Source organism: Bipolaris sorokiniana, assembly GCF_000338995.1.
Source record: "Bipolaris sorokiniana ND90Pr unplaced genomic scaffold COCSAscaffold_4, whole genome shotgun sequence".
NCBI classification, from domain to species: Eukaryota; Fungi; Ascomycota; class Dothideomycetes; order Pleosporales; family Pleosporaceae; genus Bipolaris; species Bipolaris sorokiniana.
The window spans coordinates 1,721,498-1,738,161 of record NW_006911898.1 but is presented as its reverse complement, the minus strand read 5'-3'; the positions used below and the strand labels follow the sequence as shown (position 1 = coordinate 1,738,161).

The 16,664-nt window shown below is 50.8% G+C and overlaps 4 protein-coding genes across 4 annotated transcripts; all 4 read left to right on the top strand.

The window, feature by feature from the left end:
* The first annotated feature begins 4,327 nt into the window (after positions 1 to 4,327).
* COCSADRAFT_300970 (uncharacterized protein) lies at positions 4,328 to 6,912 on the top strand. Its single transcript, XM_007699908.1, has 3 exons — positions 4,328 to 4,834; positions 4,892 to 4,961; positions 5,060 to 6,912. The coding sequence occupies exons 1-3, from the start codon at positions 4,710 to 4,712 to the stop codon at positions 6,632 to 6,634; spliced, it is 1,770 nt and encodes a 589-aa protein (XP_007698098.1). The 5' UTR covers positions 4,328 to 4,709; the 3' UTR covers positions 6,635 to 6,912.
* Positions 6,913 to 7,260: 348 nt separating this feature from the next.
* Positions 7,261 to 8,537, top strand: COCSADRAFT_84746 (uncharacterized protein; the record flags this gene model as incomplete). Its single annotated transcript, XM_007699907.1, has 3 exons — positions 7,261 to 7,297; positions 7,370 to 7,726; positions 7,816 to 8,537. The coding sequence occupies 3 exons, from the start codon at positions 7,261 to 7,263 to the stop codon at positions 8,535 to 8,537; spliced, it is 1,116 nt and encodes a 371-aa protein (XP_007698097.1).
* Positions 8,538 to 11,239: 2,702 nt separating this feature from the next.
* On the top strand, positions 11,240 to 13,486 carry COCSADRAFT_35180 (uncharacterized protein). The gene has a single exon (XM_007699410.1). The coding sequence runs from the start codon at positions 11,597 to 11,599 to the stop codon at positions 13,277 to 13,279; it is 1,683 nt and encodes a 560-aa protein (XP_007697600.1). The 5' UTR covers positions 11,240 to 11,596; the 3' UTR covers positions 13,280 to 13,486.
* A 287-nt stretch (positions 13,487 to 13,773) lies between these two features.
* On the top strand, positions 13,774 to 16,580 carry COCSADRAFT_35178 (uncharacterized protein). The gene is made up of 3 exons (XM_007699409.1): positions 13,774 to 13,929; positions 14,159 to 14,380; positions 14,429 to 16,580. The coding sequence occupies exons 1-3, from the start codon at positions 13,807 to 13,809 to the stop codon at positions 16,265 to 16,267; spliced, it is 2,184 nt and encodes a 727-aa protein (XP_007697599.1). The 5' UTR covers positions 13,774 to 13,806; the 3' UTR covers positions 16,268 to 16,580.
* Positions 16,581 to 16,664: the final 84 nt, after the last annotated feature.

Genomic DNA, 16,664 nt, shown 5'->3' with positions numbered 1-16,664 from the left:
CGTAGCTGAGAATTTTGTTATCACACCATCAGAACTTCATGAGCAGATACAGGCGCCAAAGGCATTGGAACTAGGACCAGAAACCGCAGAGCCACAGTCGCAGCCATCTGTCACGCTTCAGGATCAAGCAAGCACTATCACAGAGTCAGACAACCATGTCATGGAGTCAGTAGTCGAGCCAGAGCAACCGCTTCCTGCCGTTACTGAAATTCCAACACAGCGCGAGCTCCCTGAAGAACCGGTACCATCAAATGAGGTAGAGTTTCCTGCATTGCCAGAAAGTACTCCTTTAGAAGATGCTCGGTTACGCACTGATGTTGGTCTTGAGGTTTTGGATCAATCTACAGTACCAGCAGCGTCCGATCCTCTGGAGCAAACACCTCTTCAAGAACCCGCTTCAGAAGTCCTCCCCGCCAAGGAGACTACCGTCGAGCCTATTCCGCAATCTACGGAAGTTGAACCAGTCCCTGTTCCATCGACACCTGAGACCGTTGAGACTACAAGCGAATCGCAACCACCCGTGGATGTTCCGAGAGACGAGAGAGAAATCGTATCCGAATCTTCTTCGCCTAAAAAATCAAAGAAAGGCCACAAGAGGAAGAAGAGCAAGAAGAGTATCTCTTCAGCTGACAGTACTCCGCTGATAGAAGCTCCCGAGCCAGTCAAGGAAACTCAGGAGACCACTGTCATTTCTCAAGAGCCTGGTGAACAAGCCGAAAGCCAGCCGAGTGTTGAACCGGTTGTTCCACGAGAGCCTGTAGCGCCTGGAGTTGTTGACAATGAGGTATCGCGAGAAGTAGCCGGTGTGCCAATGACTGAAGAGTTCTATCGACAAGTTGGACTAGAGCTTCCCAAGACCGAGGAGGCGACTACAGAAATTCCACAGGAGACGCAAGCACCAGCCACTACAGTTGACAATGTTCAGGCTCCTGCTCCAGCAGAGACAATCAGTCAGTCAGACCGACCTACTTCTCCTCCTACAGTGCCAATTGTGGAGCAACCTAAGTCCGTACCAGGTCTTGGTATTATCGATATCCCAATGGAAGACAGCACTCCCGATATTGTCAGCCAAGCTCCCGAGTCTTTCACTCAACGCGACGAAGCCAAGAAGTCTACTCAGGAGGCCAGCCATCCAACAACTGAGTCCTCCCCATCCACCAAAGCCATCCTTGGCCTCCGATCTGAAGCATCCAGCACCAAGCCTACTTCAGACGAGAAGCCTGAAAGCCCCTCTCCCACCCAGTCCTCTCCGATCCTCAGTATGCTAAGTAAGCTGAGGAAGGATAAGAAGGCGAAGAAGAGCAAGCGCATCTCCGACTCTACTCCGACGACTCCTGTAGCTCAATTTGATGCTACGGTTGAGACGAAGGAAGCGGTTGTTGAGAAGCCTGCTCCTGCGCCTGTGGTTGATGAGACTGTGGTGGCTAAGGGGGATGTGGTTGCAGAGCCGGTCATTCAAATGCCTAAGAGTGAGGCGAGGGAAGTCGGTCAGGAACCTGTTGTGGAAGAAGTGCGAGAGTTGTCCAAGCCATTTGCTCAACAGCCAGTCGAGAACTTGCCTACCGCTTCGGAGACTCTTCCAACTGTTGAAAAAAGTGTCCAAGAAACGGCAGTCGAGGAGCCGCCAACGCCATCGAAGAAACGTGAAAAGAAAGACAAGGCGAAGAACACGGGGGCCGTGGAGGATGTTTCGTCGGTTCTGCCTGAGACGAGCAGCTTGGTCGACCCAGCACCAGCGCCTGAATCAAAGGAGCCTTTTCATCCCGTTACCGCAGTTGAGCCTGAGATTGTCAAGTCGACGCCGCTATCGGAGATTCACGAATCAAGTGTGATGGAGACAGCGCCTCCGCCGATGACAGAAACAAGCCCTCTCAACGACTCGCAAGATAAACAACTCGTGACGGAACAGCCACTGGTAACCGAGTCAGAGCCAACTATTTCCTCTCTTCTAGAATCCAACGAGAGCAAGCCAAAGAGTGAGAAACAAGACAAGGTTTCGACACCTTCTGTAGCCGAACACACTCAGCAAGCACCCCTTTCGTCGACTGTTGAAAACGTTCAGCGTGAAGCAACGATAGACGTCGAACCACAAGCTCCTATAGCTTCGACCGAGACAACATCCGAAGACTCACGCCACGAAGAATCGCAAAGACAGAGTTTGCCTGACAAGATCGTCGAACGCTCATCTCCATTTCAGGATCTCCCTAGAGAGGACATGAGCGCTGTGGCACCAGTACCTGAGCCACCATCCAGAACGATTACTCCGCCAGTTGCACTCGCTCCTGTGCCTGCTCAAGTACCAGAAGTAGCGCAACCGCCAACACTCCAAAAGAAGCCATCCAAGAAGCACAAGCTGGCCGCACTTTTTGAGAGTGGACAATCACAAGGAGGCCCAACCGTTGAGAGAGGCCTACGCAAGGGAGCAAGTGGGAGCGTCAAGAACCTTGCTGAGCAATACGAGACTCAAGCTCGATCCATAACTCCCATCTTGCCTCCCTCCCCCGAAAAGCGTCCTCGATCTCCCGTCAAGAACCCTTTTGAACCTGAGAAACGCTCCGTATCACCTGAGAAGCGACCTCTATCTCCCGAGAAACGACATTTGTCTCGAGTCATTTCCCGCTGTCAGCTGGGTCCAGGATCACCAGGGAGATCAGATTCAAAGTCGCCGGCAAGAGAAATTGACTTTGCAGCTACCGTCGCTGCTGGTTTGCGAGAGTCTGGCTTTGATCCTGGATTCGTGATCAACGACAGATCGTTCCATCGTTCAAACTCTATCTCAAGCAACCACGACATCAATCCAGATGACGACGTGTTTGCTGCAAGGGAGAGGGCCAGCAGATCCCGACTTGGAAGCTTGAGTCACCCTTCATCTGCCTCTGGTTCGCCAAAAATGAGGCCAACTCGACCCGCCGAGCCTGAGGTACTACCGCCAATCGAAGTGGCTATGGGATCTGCACCCGCGGTCTCTTTTGACCCATTAGATGTTCTCAATGACCCGATTTTCTCGGCACGAAAATCACCTCCTGGTGTACTTGAGGAAGTCGATCCTGACGAACTGGCTGGTTATTCATCTCTCAGGAGGAACAAGGGCAACAAGAAACGCAAGCCTTTGCTAGAGACGCCGCCAGAGGTCGCTTCAGCAGATGTGCAAGAAGCTTCGATCGCGCCGACGAAACGAGGCAAGAAGTCAAGGAAGGACAATGAACATGCTTTACTTCCGCAGGACAGTGTTGAGTATACAGCTGCAAGAACTCCGGCGATTGAGACTCTTCCCCATGGGTCTCTTGCTGTTGAGACTTCGGCTGACTCCACCGTCCGCGAAGATAAGCATGATCAGTCTTTGTCTATGGCCAAAACCGAAGCTTCTAATGCGTCGAAGGGTCAGAAAGACGCGACTCGCGAGATCAAGGATGACAAAGAGCAAACTAAGGAGGACACTCCTAACCTACCAATCACATTTGATCAGAACCCACGTTCAGTAGCTATGGGACAGCTTCAAGAGTACCCATTCCCAAAGGTTGAGTCGGAGAAGGAGGTAGTACAGCCTTCAATGGAAGAGTCGCATAAGAAGGAGTTGGAGAAAGAAAGAGATATGGATGCATGGGCCCCGACTTCGGAAAAGAAGGGAAAGGAGTGCAGGAAGGGAAAGGAGAAGGTTGAGCTGGGTTTGGAAGAGACAGCATCACAAGTTCAGGAGCACCACAAACGCAGAACACACCCGGTATCTTTCGATGAAGAGCAGCCAAACGAGAAGCGTCTCCACAAGTCGGAGTCTTCAGAAAAGACTAAATTTGCGGCTGAAAGAACAGCATCGCCATCACATATGGAGGAATCAAACGAGAAGCAAGTTCAAAAGGGCAAGCAGCGTTCGACAGAACCAAAAACATCAACAGACGCACGTGCAGTTCCATCGTATACGCCCGCTCACGACAACCAAAGGGTGATTGACGACACTCCGACAATTGACAAGGGATCGTTGCGGGCAGCCAAGAAATTACGAAGTGAGCCGCAGCTTGGACGGATGTCACCTACAAAGGAGGTTATCCAGAAAGAGCCATACAAATCGATCTTCGGTGATCCCAACGAGAAGAAGGCTGAGGTTAGTGCGTCGCTTGCGATGCCAACTACCAAGCCTGAAAACACGTCCGGCAACACGCCATTGGCGTCAATTACGGAAACTAGCCCAGATGATTCTGCCATACGCAAGGGTTCACGATCCTGGAGTGACGTAGGTCAGACAGAGCGAGCACTCAAGTCAGCTCGTCGTAAGGAGAGTCTAAGGATGCTCTCTGATCGCCTCAGATCACCTTCGCCTCACTCTTCAGCCCCTGGAGGTCCCACAAGCATACCTCCGCCAGAATATATGACTGGCAGAGTCACGCCTTCAAGGGCCTCATCAAGGGGCTCGTCAAGGCGCCGAACCAGCGATGCCGTCGATCGTGCAACAGCTCTTAGCCCTGCACACCGGATGCCTCGCTCCTCTCCGAGCGCAGACACAATGAAGTCCGTTGGTCAGCAGCGTTCAGCCAGTGTGCAAAGCCAACGTTCTTTGAACAACATCGCGAGGCTCAGGTCTCCAGATTATGAACGTCCCTCAAGCGCTTTGAGCAGTCATTCCTCGCAGTCTTTGCGACGGATAGATCGACAAACGTCAGGTGATCTGAGGTCCGCTTCAAGGCTTGGCGAGGCCAGTGCGCAGGACGCTAAGAATGCGCAACCCACCCTCCCGAGCACTGATGCAGCTGGGACCACAGCAGTCATCGCAGGCACGCCGAACTACGATCCGGTCCGTGGTGAAGGCAAAGTTCGCCGGTCCAGTATGGCGGAAACCTTCGTAAGTTGACTTAATGCTGATGCGCCCGCTGTTTCAATTGCTAACTGTCATCTCTAGGAAGCATGGGGCGAGGCTCAGGGCTCGTCCGTGTCGCCCTCGCGCCCTCCAAGCGTGCGCAAACGACAAAGTATGCAGATCTTGGATTTGCAGACGCAGCTTGAACAGCTTGCTGCACAAAATTCACTACTTGAATTTTCCAGGGCAAAAGCTGAAGAGAGCCTACAGGCTACCCAACATCAGCGCCAAGTTGACGAGCAGGTGGTACAAGAAGAGATTGAAGCACGTGACCGCGAGATTTACAAGAGGGACATTGACATTGCGCAACTCAAGGATACGCTCAAGCGACTACAGGAAGAGATTGCACGCCTGAAAGAACTCAACAACTCACTGACAGAAACCAATCGCAATCTCACCAACGATGCCAACACACGGTACGCCCAGCTTCAAGCAGAGAACCGCAGTCTCATTGAAGAGGCGAATGCACGATACGCGCAAATGGAGGCCGAAAAGCAGGCCTTGATCAGTGAAGCTAATGAAAAGTATGGAAACCTTCAATCTGAAGGGCAGATGGTTCACGAGCAATGGCAAACCTCGCAACGAGAATTGGAACAGCTCCGCCTGCAGCACACCAGAATGCAGGAAGGGTTGGCGGAAGCAGTCCGCGACGAGATTGGGGAGGCGCTTGACCAGCGCAAGGCTGAGATTGATCGCCTGACGGCAGAGCTTGACGCCGCACGCGAGGAAATCAAGACGCTGCAGAAGGAGATTCTGGCTGCCAAGAAGCCCAGCGAGAGTTTCCTCACTGTTCGCGATGAGGATTACTTTGACAGCGCATGTCAGCAGCTGTGCCAGCATGTGCAGCAGTGGGTGCTGCGATTCTCAAAGTTCTCCGACACTCGCGCATGTCGTCTATCGTCGGAGATTCAAGCCGATACCAGGCTAGACCAGGCGACTCGTAAGAAGATCGACACCCGTCTAGACAATGCCGTCCTCGATGGTTCGGATGTGGACGCACTACTTTCGGATCGTGTCAGGCGACGAGACGTCTTCATGTCAGTTACCATGACTATGATCTGGGAGTACGTGTTCACCAGGTACCTGTTTGGTATGGACAGGGAGCAACGACAGAAGCTCAAGGGGCTGGAGAAGACGCTATCAGAAGTCGGTCCACCACGCGCTGTAGCCCAGTGGCGAGCTATCACCCTTACCCTGCTCTCGAGGAGGGAGCCATTTGTGAAGCAGCGCGCTCAAGACACGGAGGCCGTTGTACATGAGATTTACAGCACGCTCACGACACTTCTTCCGCCACCGTCAAATATGCAAAAGCAGATTCAAGAGTCTCTCCGCAACGTCATGCGCTTAGCTGTTGACTTGTCGATTGAGATGCGCACCCAGCGCGCAGAGTACATTATGCTACCGCCGCTGCAGCCAGAGTACGACACCAACGGTGACCTCGTTGCGAAGGTCACGTTCAATGCCTCGCTCATGAACGAACGATCAGGCGAGACGACACCAAAGGACGAACTCCAAGCGCGCGGTGCGATTGTCAAGATTGTACTGTTCCCTCTCGTCGTCAAGAAGGGTGATGATTTTGGCGAGGGTGAAGACGAGATTGTGGTGTGTCCTGCCCAAGTACTAGTACAAGGGTCGAGGACTAAGAAGATGGCAAGGGTGGCGAGCGGTGCCATGTCCATTAATCGTCCGGATTCGAGAGGAAGTCGGATCAGCCGCGTCACTAGTGTCGCTCCGCCTGAGAGCACCATCATGGACTATGAGAAGCCGGGAAGTGACATGTTTTAGATGCGCGGCAGATGATTTTTTTGTTATGATTTTCTTTTCCGTTGTCACCCCATTGCATGCGTATGGACTTTTTGGATTTGGCGTTTGGCATGTTACCCATTACCCTTTGAATGACTTTTCCTTATGTTTGGATTTCTGGATTTTGGATGATCGAGTTTTATACCAGTATTGTTTTGAGCGGATGTGTACGTCTAGTGATTGTAGGTTATATCCAGAGCTTGAGAAAACGGCAGATAATGATCATTCTTCAACTTCATCCTGATATCCTTACCCGTACTTTGGAGACCTCATACCTAGCTGAACTGTCAGTGTTGGCGACACATGCGCCTACGTCGGGTGTACGTCGGGTCGACTTCCTCGGCTGTCCCTCCAGCTGAAGACGCGTTAGCCCTGTTTTAGTCAACCCCGCTTCCTTCCCCCCTTAGCGAAGCAATTCGAGCTGCTCCTTTCCACCGTAGCCAAGCACCTCGAGCAGCTCCCTCCCATACTAGGCAAGGGCAATTTAAGGCGCACCAACACCATGTAAGACGCCCAACGGTCGCTGCGATCAGCGCAGTTTACTACATATTCACTCCTTTTTTTTCTCTACCAGTCAAGCCATCTATTGCCATCCAGAGCCGTCCATAATGCCGATTCGAAGCGAGTGGAGCCTTGCACGCGAGGGTACGTGTCATGAAGACATTCAGCTGTTAGAATAAGTAGCCATTGAAACATATCAACTAACATGGTGTTTAGGAATCACCCGCGATACCTTGGTCAACCTGCTCAAGCTAACGGCCTTTAATCCTGCACTCACACTGCCAATCTTTTTGCTCGCACGCTACACGCAGCAGGGCAATTCGCTTGCATCTGAGCACTCTAATGCATTTAAGCACTTGAAGACGCTGCTTGGCCTGGGATTGTTCAATACAGCCAGTACTTGGCTAAGCAACCGCGTCATCAACAACTGGACTAGCGACAAGTATGACTGGAATCGCGAGGTTGTCGTTGTGACTGGTGGGAGTGATGGAATTGGCAAGATTGTCGTGCAGCTGCTTGCTGAGAAGGGGATTAAAGTCGCTGTGCTAGATGTCCAGGACTTGACGTATGAAGGTATGTCTAGCGTGCCAATTAGTTTCTCCAACTTTAATTGCAAGAAGGAGGAAGAGGAAGAAAGCCATCTCATACTAACAACTCCCCAGCACCCCCATCCGTCAGCTTCTTCAAATGCGATCTCTCCTCCCCCAAAGCCATTGCAGAAACCGCCTCTGCTATCCGCGCCGCCCTCGGCAACCCCACCGTCCTCATCAACAACGCTGGCGTTGCCCGCGGCAAAAACATCCTCGAATCCACGGAAAAAGATATCAACCTCACCTTCCGCGTCAACTCAATGAGCCACTACTACCTCGCCCAGCAATTCCTGCCCCACATGATCAACACCAACCACGGCATGATCGTCACCGTCGCCTCCATCGCAGCCTACATCCCCGCCCCCAATATGGTTGACTACTGCTCCTCCAAAGCCGCCGCCCTAACCTTCCACGAGGGCCTCTCCGCCGAACTCGTAAACACCTACAAGGCTCCCAAGGTCCGCACTGTGGCTGTCTGCCAGGGCTACACGCGCACCGCGCTCTTCGAGGGCTTCGATCCGAGCGGTGCGCTATACCCGGAGACGGTGGCTGAGTCGATTGTTAAGGCGGTGCTGAGTGGAAAGAGTCAGCATGTTGTTCTGCCCGAGAATGTGTGGGGTGTCCTCCCGAAGCTCAGGGGACTGCCGCTTTGGATGCAGTACGGGATTAGGAAGAGGTTGGGCGGGTTGATGAAGGAGTGGAAGGGACGACAGGTTGTGCAGCCGAGTGAGGTGGAGGAGGATGGTCAGGAGAAGAAGGCAGATGATAGTACGGTGTTTGTGGGTAAGGAGTAGAGGGGTTATATATAAATTGGATTGTTGGGGGGGAAGGGGGGTTTTTTGGGTCAGGGTTTTGGTGAGGGGTGCGTTGGGGGAGAAAGGGTGCCGTGGGTTGGTAGTGTATTTGCTTTTTGTTGGAATTAGTTTCAGTTATTTTATATCCAATCTGCGGTTTTATCGTTTCTTTTCCATCCTTCATTTGAATGATATGTGGAATGAAAGTCTTGTTCATTGCTTTGTTCAAGATGGTAGTGAATTAAGAGTTTTTTAGTATTGTATACTTGTACGTCTTTGCGCTGCTCGTCCCATTACCATCTACTTCATCCAACGCTAGTTAGTCTCAAAAGACAAAATAGTTCGTCCGGTAAACTGGTACGGTTCCAAACACATTACCCTGACGCTTTTCGAAAAGGCATAGCACGTACATGTTTTCGTCTTCATAGTTGAGATGGTACTTGCGGATTATGCTGCGAGTCCAATCTTTTGAAGTTAGGTGTGATGAATGCGATTGATTTTGGTTTGTTGATGAAGGAATTGAGTGTGGTGGATGGATGGATGGATGGTCAGTTGCATATTGCCGTCCATCCCTTCCTCGGGCCATACAATCATCTCAGGAAGCTAGAGCACAGTTTTTTCTTTTTCGGGGGGAAGGGTTAAAGGGGCATATAATTGATATCAGGCTTTTGCGTATTGAAATTGAGGAAAGAGGGAAGTGGGAAGTGGTTTAAAGAAGGGAAAGAAGAAAGGAAGAAAAGATAGCTAAGCTCCGCCCCAAGAAAATTATCAGATCAATCTTACTTCCCAAAAAAAAGAATCCATATAGATTTGTGTCGCCTTGCCATCAACCCGACCGTCCATTATGTTCTATTCGTCCAGCTCGGTACTAGGGCGCTTATAGCCAGCATTAGTGTTGCCTAAGAAACTCCAAGTCTGCTCTTTTGACTGTTGCTACTATTTACTAGAGTAAATAAACTTCGACTTACTCTTCGGAAAAAAGTGTATCAGGCTAGGAGGTTCGGAGTATCTAGTTAGGTATTAGCTGTTGCTTGTTAGCACAGGGGAGTGGGTAGGACGACAGGGTGTCTGTTCGGCGGTATTGTAGGACGTGACGTTGCCGCAAGGGAAACCCGATAAGAGTCTGAAATAGAAACGACAAAAAAAACTTAGGTTGGTTTAAATTTTGATGTAAAGACAGCTACATTTTTGCTTGTGAATATTGCAGGAATCGTTTCCCCCTTCTATTCGACTGTGAGAAAACGGACTTGCGACTTGCTTGTTGTGTATACACCTCTTCCCTACTATCTGTCTTCAAGTTTTCCTTTGCTGTCTTGCAGGTTATCCTTGTGGTACTCGTTGGCTGAGTGACGCGTACGCTTGCACTTCTAAGTAGACTACTTGATCTATGGGATGATAGAGCGAATTGCGACTACTCTACTATAACGACTTGCAGTAACAGCGTTTGCGAACGTAAAATCATATATTTAAGTTGCATGTCTTATGCAAGATAGTTCTTGTACTTAGGTGGGGCAAAGTGCGTGTATCAAGCTCATTCCAGAAATTGGCCAAAATAATATTTACTTTAGACTGTCCATGTGTCCAGCGATAAGTGGATGGTATTTCCTCGCACTAGTGTGGGAGCGGGCTGATTGTTCTTGTGACTTTGACAGCTTGAAGGTTAAAAGCCATTCTTATATTGATGGTGGCGGGAGGAACCAATAATGTATTAATATCGCTACAAGTATGTTTTTGGCTCATAGAGCTTTAGGTCTTAACAACATTAGGACTACTAAGGTACTTACTTTAACTTATTACTCCTTGTAGGAACGTTCACCTAGGCTGCCAATAGCGCTGCGTAGTCGGGGCAAGGTCTGTTTACTAGTAGGGGAGTGCCAGGATCTACTCAATCAAGAGAAGAAATGTTACTATAACATTTGTTTTCTCTCTGTATTCTACTGATCTATACAAATTATCTGAGTAGAATTCCGGGTTAAATAAGCTATGCTCTATACTGATTACTACCTTCTGATATAGATTTTAGCTGGCTGTAAACTTTTTATTCCATATTAAGAAGAAAGTTCTATTATCACTTATGTTAATATGTTCGCTATAACTGCTACAGCTATCCCAAATTTTCAAGTAAAGCGAGCAGATATTTCCTTCGCGCTTGGTATGTGCCTCGTGTTCAAGAATCCATGATAAGCCCCCTTGCGCCACGTAGATCCATCACACCACTTCCTCAAGTACCAACACAAAACTAAGAAGACATTACCACCAAGCATCGACTATCATCCCTACACTCATCAGCAGGGCAAATGTACAGTTAAGTCACTGTGAAATAACCTGCGAAATTGACGTCAAAAGGTCACCCCATCTGCACCGCTATCACAACCATCATCATTCTATCATCGCTCATCTATTTCCTTCTCTAGCATCCCAACCCTAGCTCCCCATCGCTCCCCCAAATACCCCCTGAACAACAACCATTCGCATCTTGAAACCTCTCAAAAATGCCTCGCGCTATCGTACATATTTGCCGACAAAAAAACTCCTCAAATAAACCGGTCTTCGATAAAAGCAACAACCCTTCCGCTCGGATATCTCTCGGGAAATGAACGGTGTCCAATGCCATCGTCCCACTGTTCCAAATAAGGTATAGCGCGTAGGTAGATAAGCAATGCGGCTCGCCGCCTCCGCGGTTAGTGTACATAATGTCGGAAGGGAACACGTGTCTGACGAGGCGATTAGAGGTGCCAAGGCCCGAGAGATATCCGGTTGTTTGGGAACGTGTGAGTGCATGTGTCAATGGGATCGTACGAAGAAGGGTGGAAAGGGTTTTCATTTGTTGATGGGAGAGGTGGGAAGAAGTATATATGAAGGGAGGGAGAGAATGAGGGATTTGGATTTTTTGCATCAGCGGATTTCAAGGTGGTTTCCTAGCATCTCTTTTTTTCGAGTATCTTGAATAAGGCTGGGAATACATCAATACTTGGACCTTTCATCTTTTCTAGTATCTTTTATATTTCAAATCGACACTTCGATATAAGACCCTCGAGTGGTCCCCAACTACACCCACTATGGCCGCAGAGGGCATCCGATTCCCAGTATCAAGGGACTTTGCTGATGCCCACTCGCACTCTCCTTATAACGACAACGACGCTGCCTCGGAAAGAACAACGGTCGAACCTCTCCACCGAGCGCCAACAGCCGACGATCTCGTCAACCTCCCCACACGTATCCTATCCAACAATGCCGCCCTCGAAGAATACACACAAGAAACGGTCTCGGGACAGATAGTGCGAGAAGTAAGATCCAATGCCGGCAAAGTGGAAAAGTACGACTTGGTCACGTTCGTCGTGGATGACAAGGAGAACCCCAAGAACTGGAGCAAGGCGTTCAAGTGGTGGTGCACGATGTGTGTCGCTTTGACGTGTTTCGTCGTGGCGTTCAATTCGGCGGTCATCACGGCCGACCTCGAAGGCGTGAGTGCTGAGTTTGGAGTCAGCGAGGAAGTGGCTCTTCTCACCATTTCGCTTTTCGTTGTGGGATTCGGTGTTGGTCCTATGGCTTTTGCACCTGCGTCCGAGATCTGGGGCAGGAGGCCTGTATACACTGTTACACTCGCAGTTGCCGTCATCTTTACGATTCCTGGTGCCGTCGCAAAGAACATTGGTACTTTGTTGGTCACTCGGTTCATTGCCGGTGTGGCTTTCTCGGCACCCATGACACTTGTGGGTGGCACATTGGCAGATATGTGGAGGTCAGAAGAGAGAGGTGTACCCATGGCTGTGTTTTCAGCAGCTCCTTTCTGTGGACCAGGGGTTGGTCCCCTAGTTGGTGGCTACCTCGGTGCAGCCGGTGGCTGGCGCTGGCTCTACTGGATTCAGCTCATCCTCAGCGGTATCATATGGATCTTGATCTCATTCACGGTTCCGGAGACGTATGCGCCCAAGATTCTCGCGAATAGGGCAAAGAAGATGCGCAAGGAAACTGGCGACGACAAGTACGTTACAGAACAAGACCTTGATATGCGACCTTTCAGTCAGCGCCTCCAGCTGTTCCTCCTTCGACCATTCCAGTTGCTCTTCCGCGAACTCATCGTCTTCTTGATCTCCTTGTACATGTCCGTACTGTACGGTCTTTTGTACATGTTCTTCGTCGCCTACCCTATTGTCTATCAGAAAGGCAAAGGGTGGGGTGCAGGACCAACTGGCCTGATGTTCACTCCACTCATCTGTGGTGTTTTCCTCTCCGCTGCATGCGCGCCCCTCGTCAACAAGCATTACCTCAAGCTCTCGGAAAAGTACAATGGTCGCCCTCCGGCGGAAGTGCGTTTGATTCCCATGATGTGCTCATGCTGGTTTATTCCAATTGGCGTCTTCATATTCGCTTGGACTAGCTACAAAGACCTTCACTGGGCCGGCCCTGCATTTGGAGGTGGAGCGGTCGGTTTTGGCTTCATCTTCCTTTACAATGCGGCAAACAACTATTTAGTCGATTCGTACCAGCATCAGGCAGCTTCTGCGCTGGCCGCCAAAACATTCCTGCGTAGCTTTTGGGGCGCCGCGGTCGTTCTATTCACAAATCAGATGTACGACCGCCTTGGAGACCAATGGGCAAGTTCATTGATCGCTTTCATCGGTCTTGCTTGCTGTGCAATCCCCTTTGTGTTTTACTTTTACGGCGCAAGGATCCGGGCTCACTCGCACTACGCATATAGTGAGGAGGCCGAGCACAAGGATGAGAAGCAGGTTGTGTAAGTGGCGATCAAGAAAGGTGGTGCGGGTACGTCACGTGACGACATGATGCATTGTCTGGCGTGAGTAGTGTTTGGCTGTGGGAAATACCTTTCTGTGTTGCATTGCATGGCGTTTGGAAGGATTTGTATCGGATACCATCCTCTTTATATGTATTTAGCATTCAACAATCATCCATACTCAATCGTTATCTTCGTTCCTGTCTTCGCGTTGCGCCCCTTGGCCGAGAGGTGGTAAAACTGTGAGTGAGAATCGACACATTGACTCATGGGCTAGCAAACTCTATAATTTGACGCGTGGATCTTGGAGTGCGGTGATGTCATATGCGAGGGTGATGATGAGGATCTTGTCGAGGAAGATTTGGGCGCGAGCCAGCGACAAATCGCGTGACTGGCTGGGCCGGATGCCAGCCGGCGATCCTGAAGTTACCGGAGTGGGGCTTCAGCGAGCGGAAAGCCCGAACAACACTCCACCAAGCGCGCCTATCCGGCCCATCGTAACTTTCCACGACTTTCCCCCGAGCTTCGACCATGGATGAACTCAAAGACCAGCACAATCCACATGCGCCAAATGGATTTAGTATGCAAGACACGCCGCCACGGGCTGACGTGGATGAGATCTTGAGACGGAAGCGGAAAGCGAGAGAGTACAAGGTACGCTATTCGGATGCGTCGTGTGCAGTGCAGAGCGTAGGAGTGGAGTGCATGGAAGAGCGAGAGATGTGGAAAAGAGGAGGTCGCGATGGCTGCTAGATGTTAGCACCGGGAGTTGCAAGCAGACGGCCTCTCTGGTTTACCGAATTGGGCTATACAACCCGGCGCATTCTGGCCTGTTAGGAACCACGGCCCCACGGAGATGCGCTGACTCTTGATTCTTCTACAGGCTTGTTATCCGTGTCGACAACGCAAGGTCAAATGCGACCAAAACGTGCCATGCAAGACGTGTGTTGTTCGCGAACATCCTGAACTATGTACCTACCACCCGCCCAGCGAGTCGCACCCGCCTGCGAAACGGATAAACCTCGCCGTCGGACAGAGCAACGGACATGACTTTTCCAACGGCCTGGTTCATATACATGGCGGTACCGTCACACTGCCACGAGAGGTGCGCACATGAGTACAAGGGGAACGAGACGCAGACTGACCGTGGCAGGACTGGGAGCGCATTTGTGGCAAGCTACAGCAGGCTGAGAAGTCGCTCAACGACCTGAAGAACGCCGTAGGCAGCGTCGCAGAAATACCGCCACCCGTGAATGGCTTCTCTCCGGGAGATGGATCTGGAAACACACCCTTGGCTGCTGCAGCACCCATGGACGGCGAACAAAGCCACGTTCGAACGCAAGGGATACACACGCGCAACGACATCACTGGCCAAACAATACACATCGGGCCCAGCTCAGTCCCGGCTCTCGTCATGGCTTTAGGAAGGGGGGACACGCAATGGGCGCCGGGAGTGCAGGATTTGTTAGGCAAGAAAAGCATGCTGCCAATATTTGGGTTGGACAACGAGAGCGCTACATATCCGTTTGTCGATCTATGGGGGCTGCCTCACGGATCGATACTACGCGCTCAAGAGTTGGCTAATGCCTTACCGAGCGACTCTGAATGTCTGAGTTTCTTCCGGAGTTATCGCGAAACCGCACACGCAGTATATCCCGCTGTGGCCGATATTGAAGCCATCGAATCCGATCTCTTACTCTTCCTGATCAACCGCGCAAGTTCACAGGGCAACAATGGCGTAACCGATCAGCAGATCCACGGCAAAGACTTCCACTGGATCGGTCTTGTTTTTGCAATATTGGCGTCAGGATGTCAATGTTCCAGCCTTACAAGGAGAGAACGGGAGCTGACCTCGCAGGTCTATGTATGCTGTAGCTTCGAGTGCTTACGCTTCACCAACTTTTTGTCACATGCGAACATCGAAAACATACAGACTCTACTTATTCTTGGAAACGTCATCTCGAACAACATGAACGCTGGGGTCGCTTGGAGTCTGATGGGCTTGACTGTTCGCCTTTCCCAGACACTAGGATTACACCGACAATGCCCACCATCAACGCCCGTGCAACAGAAGGTCATTCGAAGCAAGGTGTGGTGGGCACTGCTTTGGCAAGACTCGCTACTTTCTGTCTCATACGACAGGGCTTCGTCAACCACTACCATCGACCACACAGTACCAATGAGTCAGCACACGGCGCCAGGCACAAGAACATATGTCGAGAGCATGTATCGCTTGTGCAAAGTAGGTCTCGACATTGTGCGCGAGCGTCAACGGCCACAAAACTCACACGATGCTTTGATGAGGATCACCGAGCATCGAAACGAGCTTCAAGAAATCATGATAGACGCAGCAGACTATCTAAAAGACTCGAGAAGATGCCGGTCTATGCGAGATCAACTGGAGCACTGGGCATTGTATCTCCACATTTCATATGTCACCTCGGAGCTGTGTCGACCAGCCATCAGTCCAGCCACGGCCAATTTTGACCTTTCGAAGACACTGCGCAAGACATGCATCGACAGTCTGACCAATACTGTCGAGGCTTTTCTCGGCCTTCAAAACATGACGCCCTTTGCAACACGATCGTGGTCTGCCGTGCACCGCTCTCTCAGCTCAGCCCTTTTGCTTGGAATTCTCGGTGAGCACAATCGCAATGAACGTGCACGGGGTCTTTTGCAGAACGTGATACAAGTCCTCACGGATGTTACCAAGGATGTCGACCCTGCTGAGCTCGCGACGCCTATTACAAGATCTGTCTCGGCGCTTGAGCGGTTGCTCAGTATCACATCGACGCACACACGCAAGACCAGCGAGACCGGCTCGCAAGCATCGCCCACCATGCACGTCTTTACGGCGCACGACATCAACAACGCACTTAGTAACGACAATGACAATATGTTTTCCCAGTCTCCACTGCTTGGTTTGGAGCTGGACTCTTCTCCATATGCTCTCATGGAGAGCATTGTATGGGGCGCGCAAAAGTCGCCGTGAGAGAACAGATGCGGGGGCAAGATGCATTGGCAAGCAAAGGCGATTCATGATACCCAAATAGGCTTAAAGGCGGCAATCCGGGATGGAGCGGGCGATGGACATCGCAACATCCCTGGCTTCTTTTTTTGTTTTTTTCTTGTTCCTCTGTTTGTCTAACGGTCAAAAAAGCGACGAAGTAATCTTTTTTGTGTAGTTTTGCGGTAGCGCTGGGATAGGCACTATGAAAGTATATTTTCTAGGAATGGCGGACGGATCGGCCTACCGAGGGCATGAAAGGAATAATTAAAATGATTGGCACCAGTGCTTTACTGGCTCTACGTACTACGATGGTGCTTGGCAAGACACATGTCTGTGGTACTTGGCTTGGGTGGTGGGGAGTGCTCGCTGCCTGCCGCTA

What these genes read in the sequence shown, in the direction of transcription:
- COCSADRAFT_300970 (XM_007699908.1), top strand. Translation starts at nt 4,710, where the DNA reads ATGCGCAACCCACCCTCCCGAGCACTGATGCAGCTGGGACCACAGCAG. An exon ending in CCAGTATGGCGGAAACCTTC is followed by an intron (nt 4,835 to 4,891) that starts GTAAGTTGACTT and finishes TGTCATCTCTAG; the next exon opens with GAAGCATGGGGCGAGGCTCA. An exon ending in AAGCGTGCGCAAACGACAAA is followed by an intron (nt 4,962 to 5,059) that starts GTATGCAGATCT and finishes GAGAGCCTACAG; the next exon opens with GCTACCCAACATCAGCGCCA.
- COCSADRAFT_35180 (XM_007699410.1), top strand. Translation starts at nt 11,597, where the DNA reads ATGGCCGCAGAGGGCATCCGATTCCCAGTATCAAGGGACTTTGCTGAT.
- COCSADRAFT_35178 (XM_007699409.1), top strand. Translation starts at nt 13,807, where the DNA reads ATGGATGAACTCAAAGACCAGCACAATCCACATGCGCCAAATGGATTT. An exon ending in GGAAAGCGAGAGAGTACAAG is followed by an intron (nt 13,930 to 14,158) that starts GTACGCTATTCG and finishes ATTCTTCTACAG; the next exon opens with GCTTGTTATCCGTGTCGACA. An exon ending in CCGTCACACTGCCACGAGAG is followed by an intron (nt 14,381 to 14,428) that starts GTGCGCACATGA and finishes TGACCGTGGCAG; the next exon opens with GACTGGGAGCGCATTTGTGG.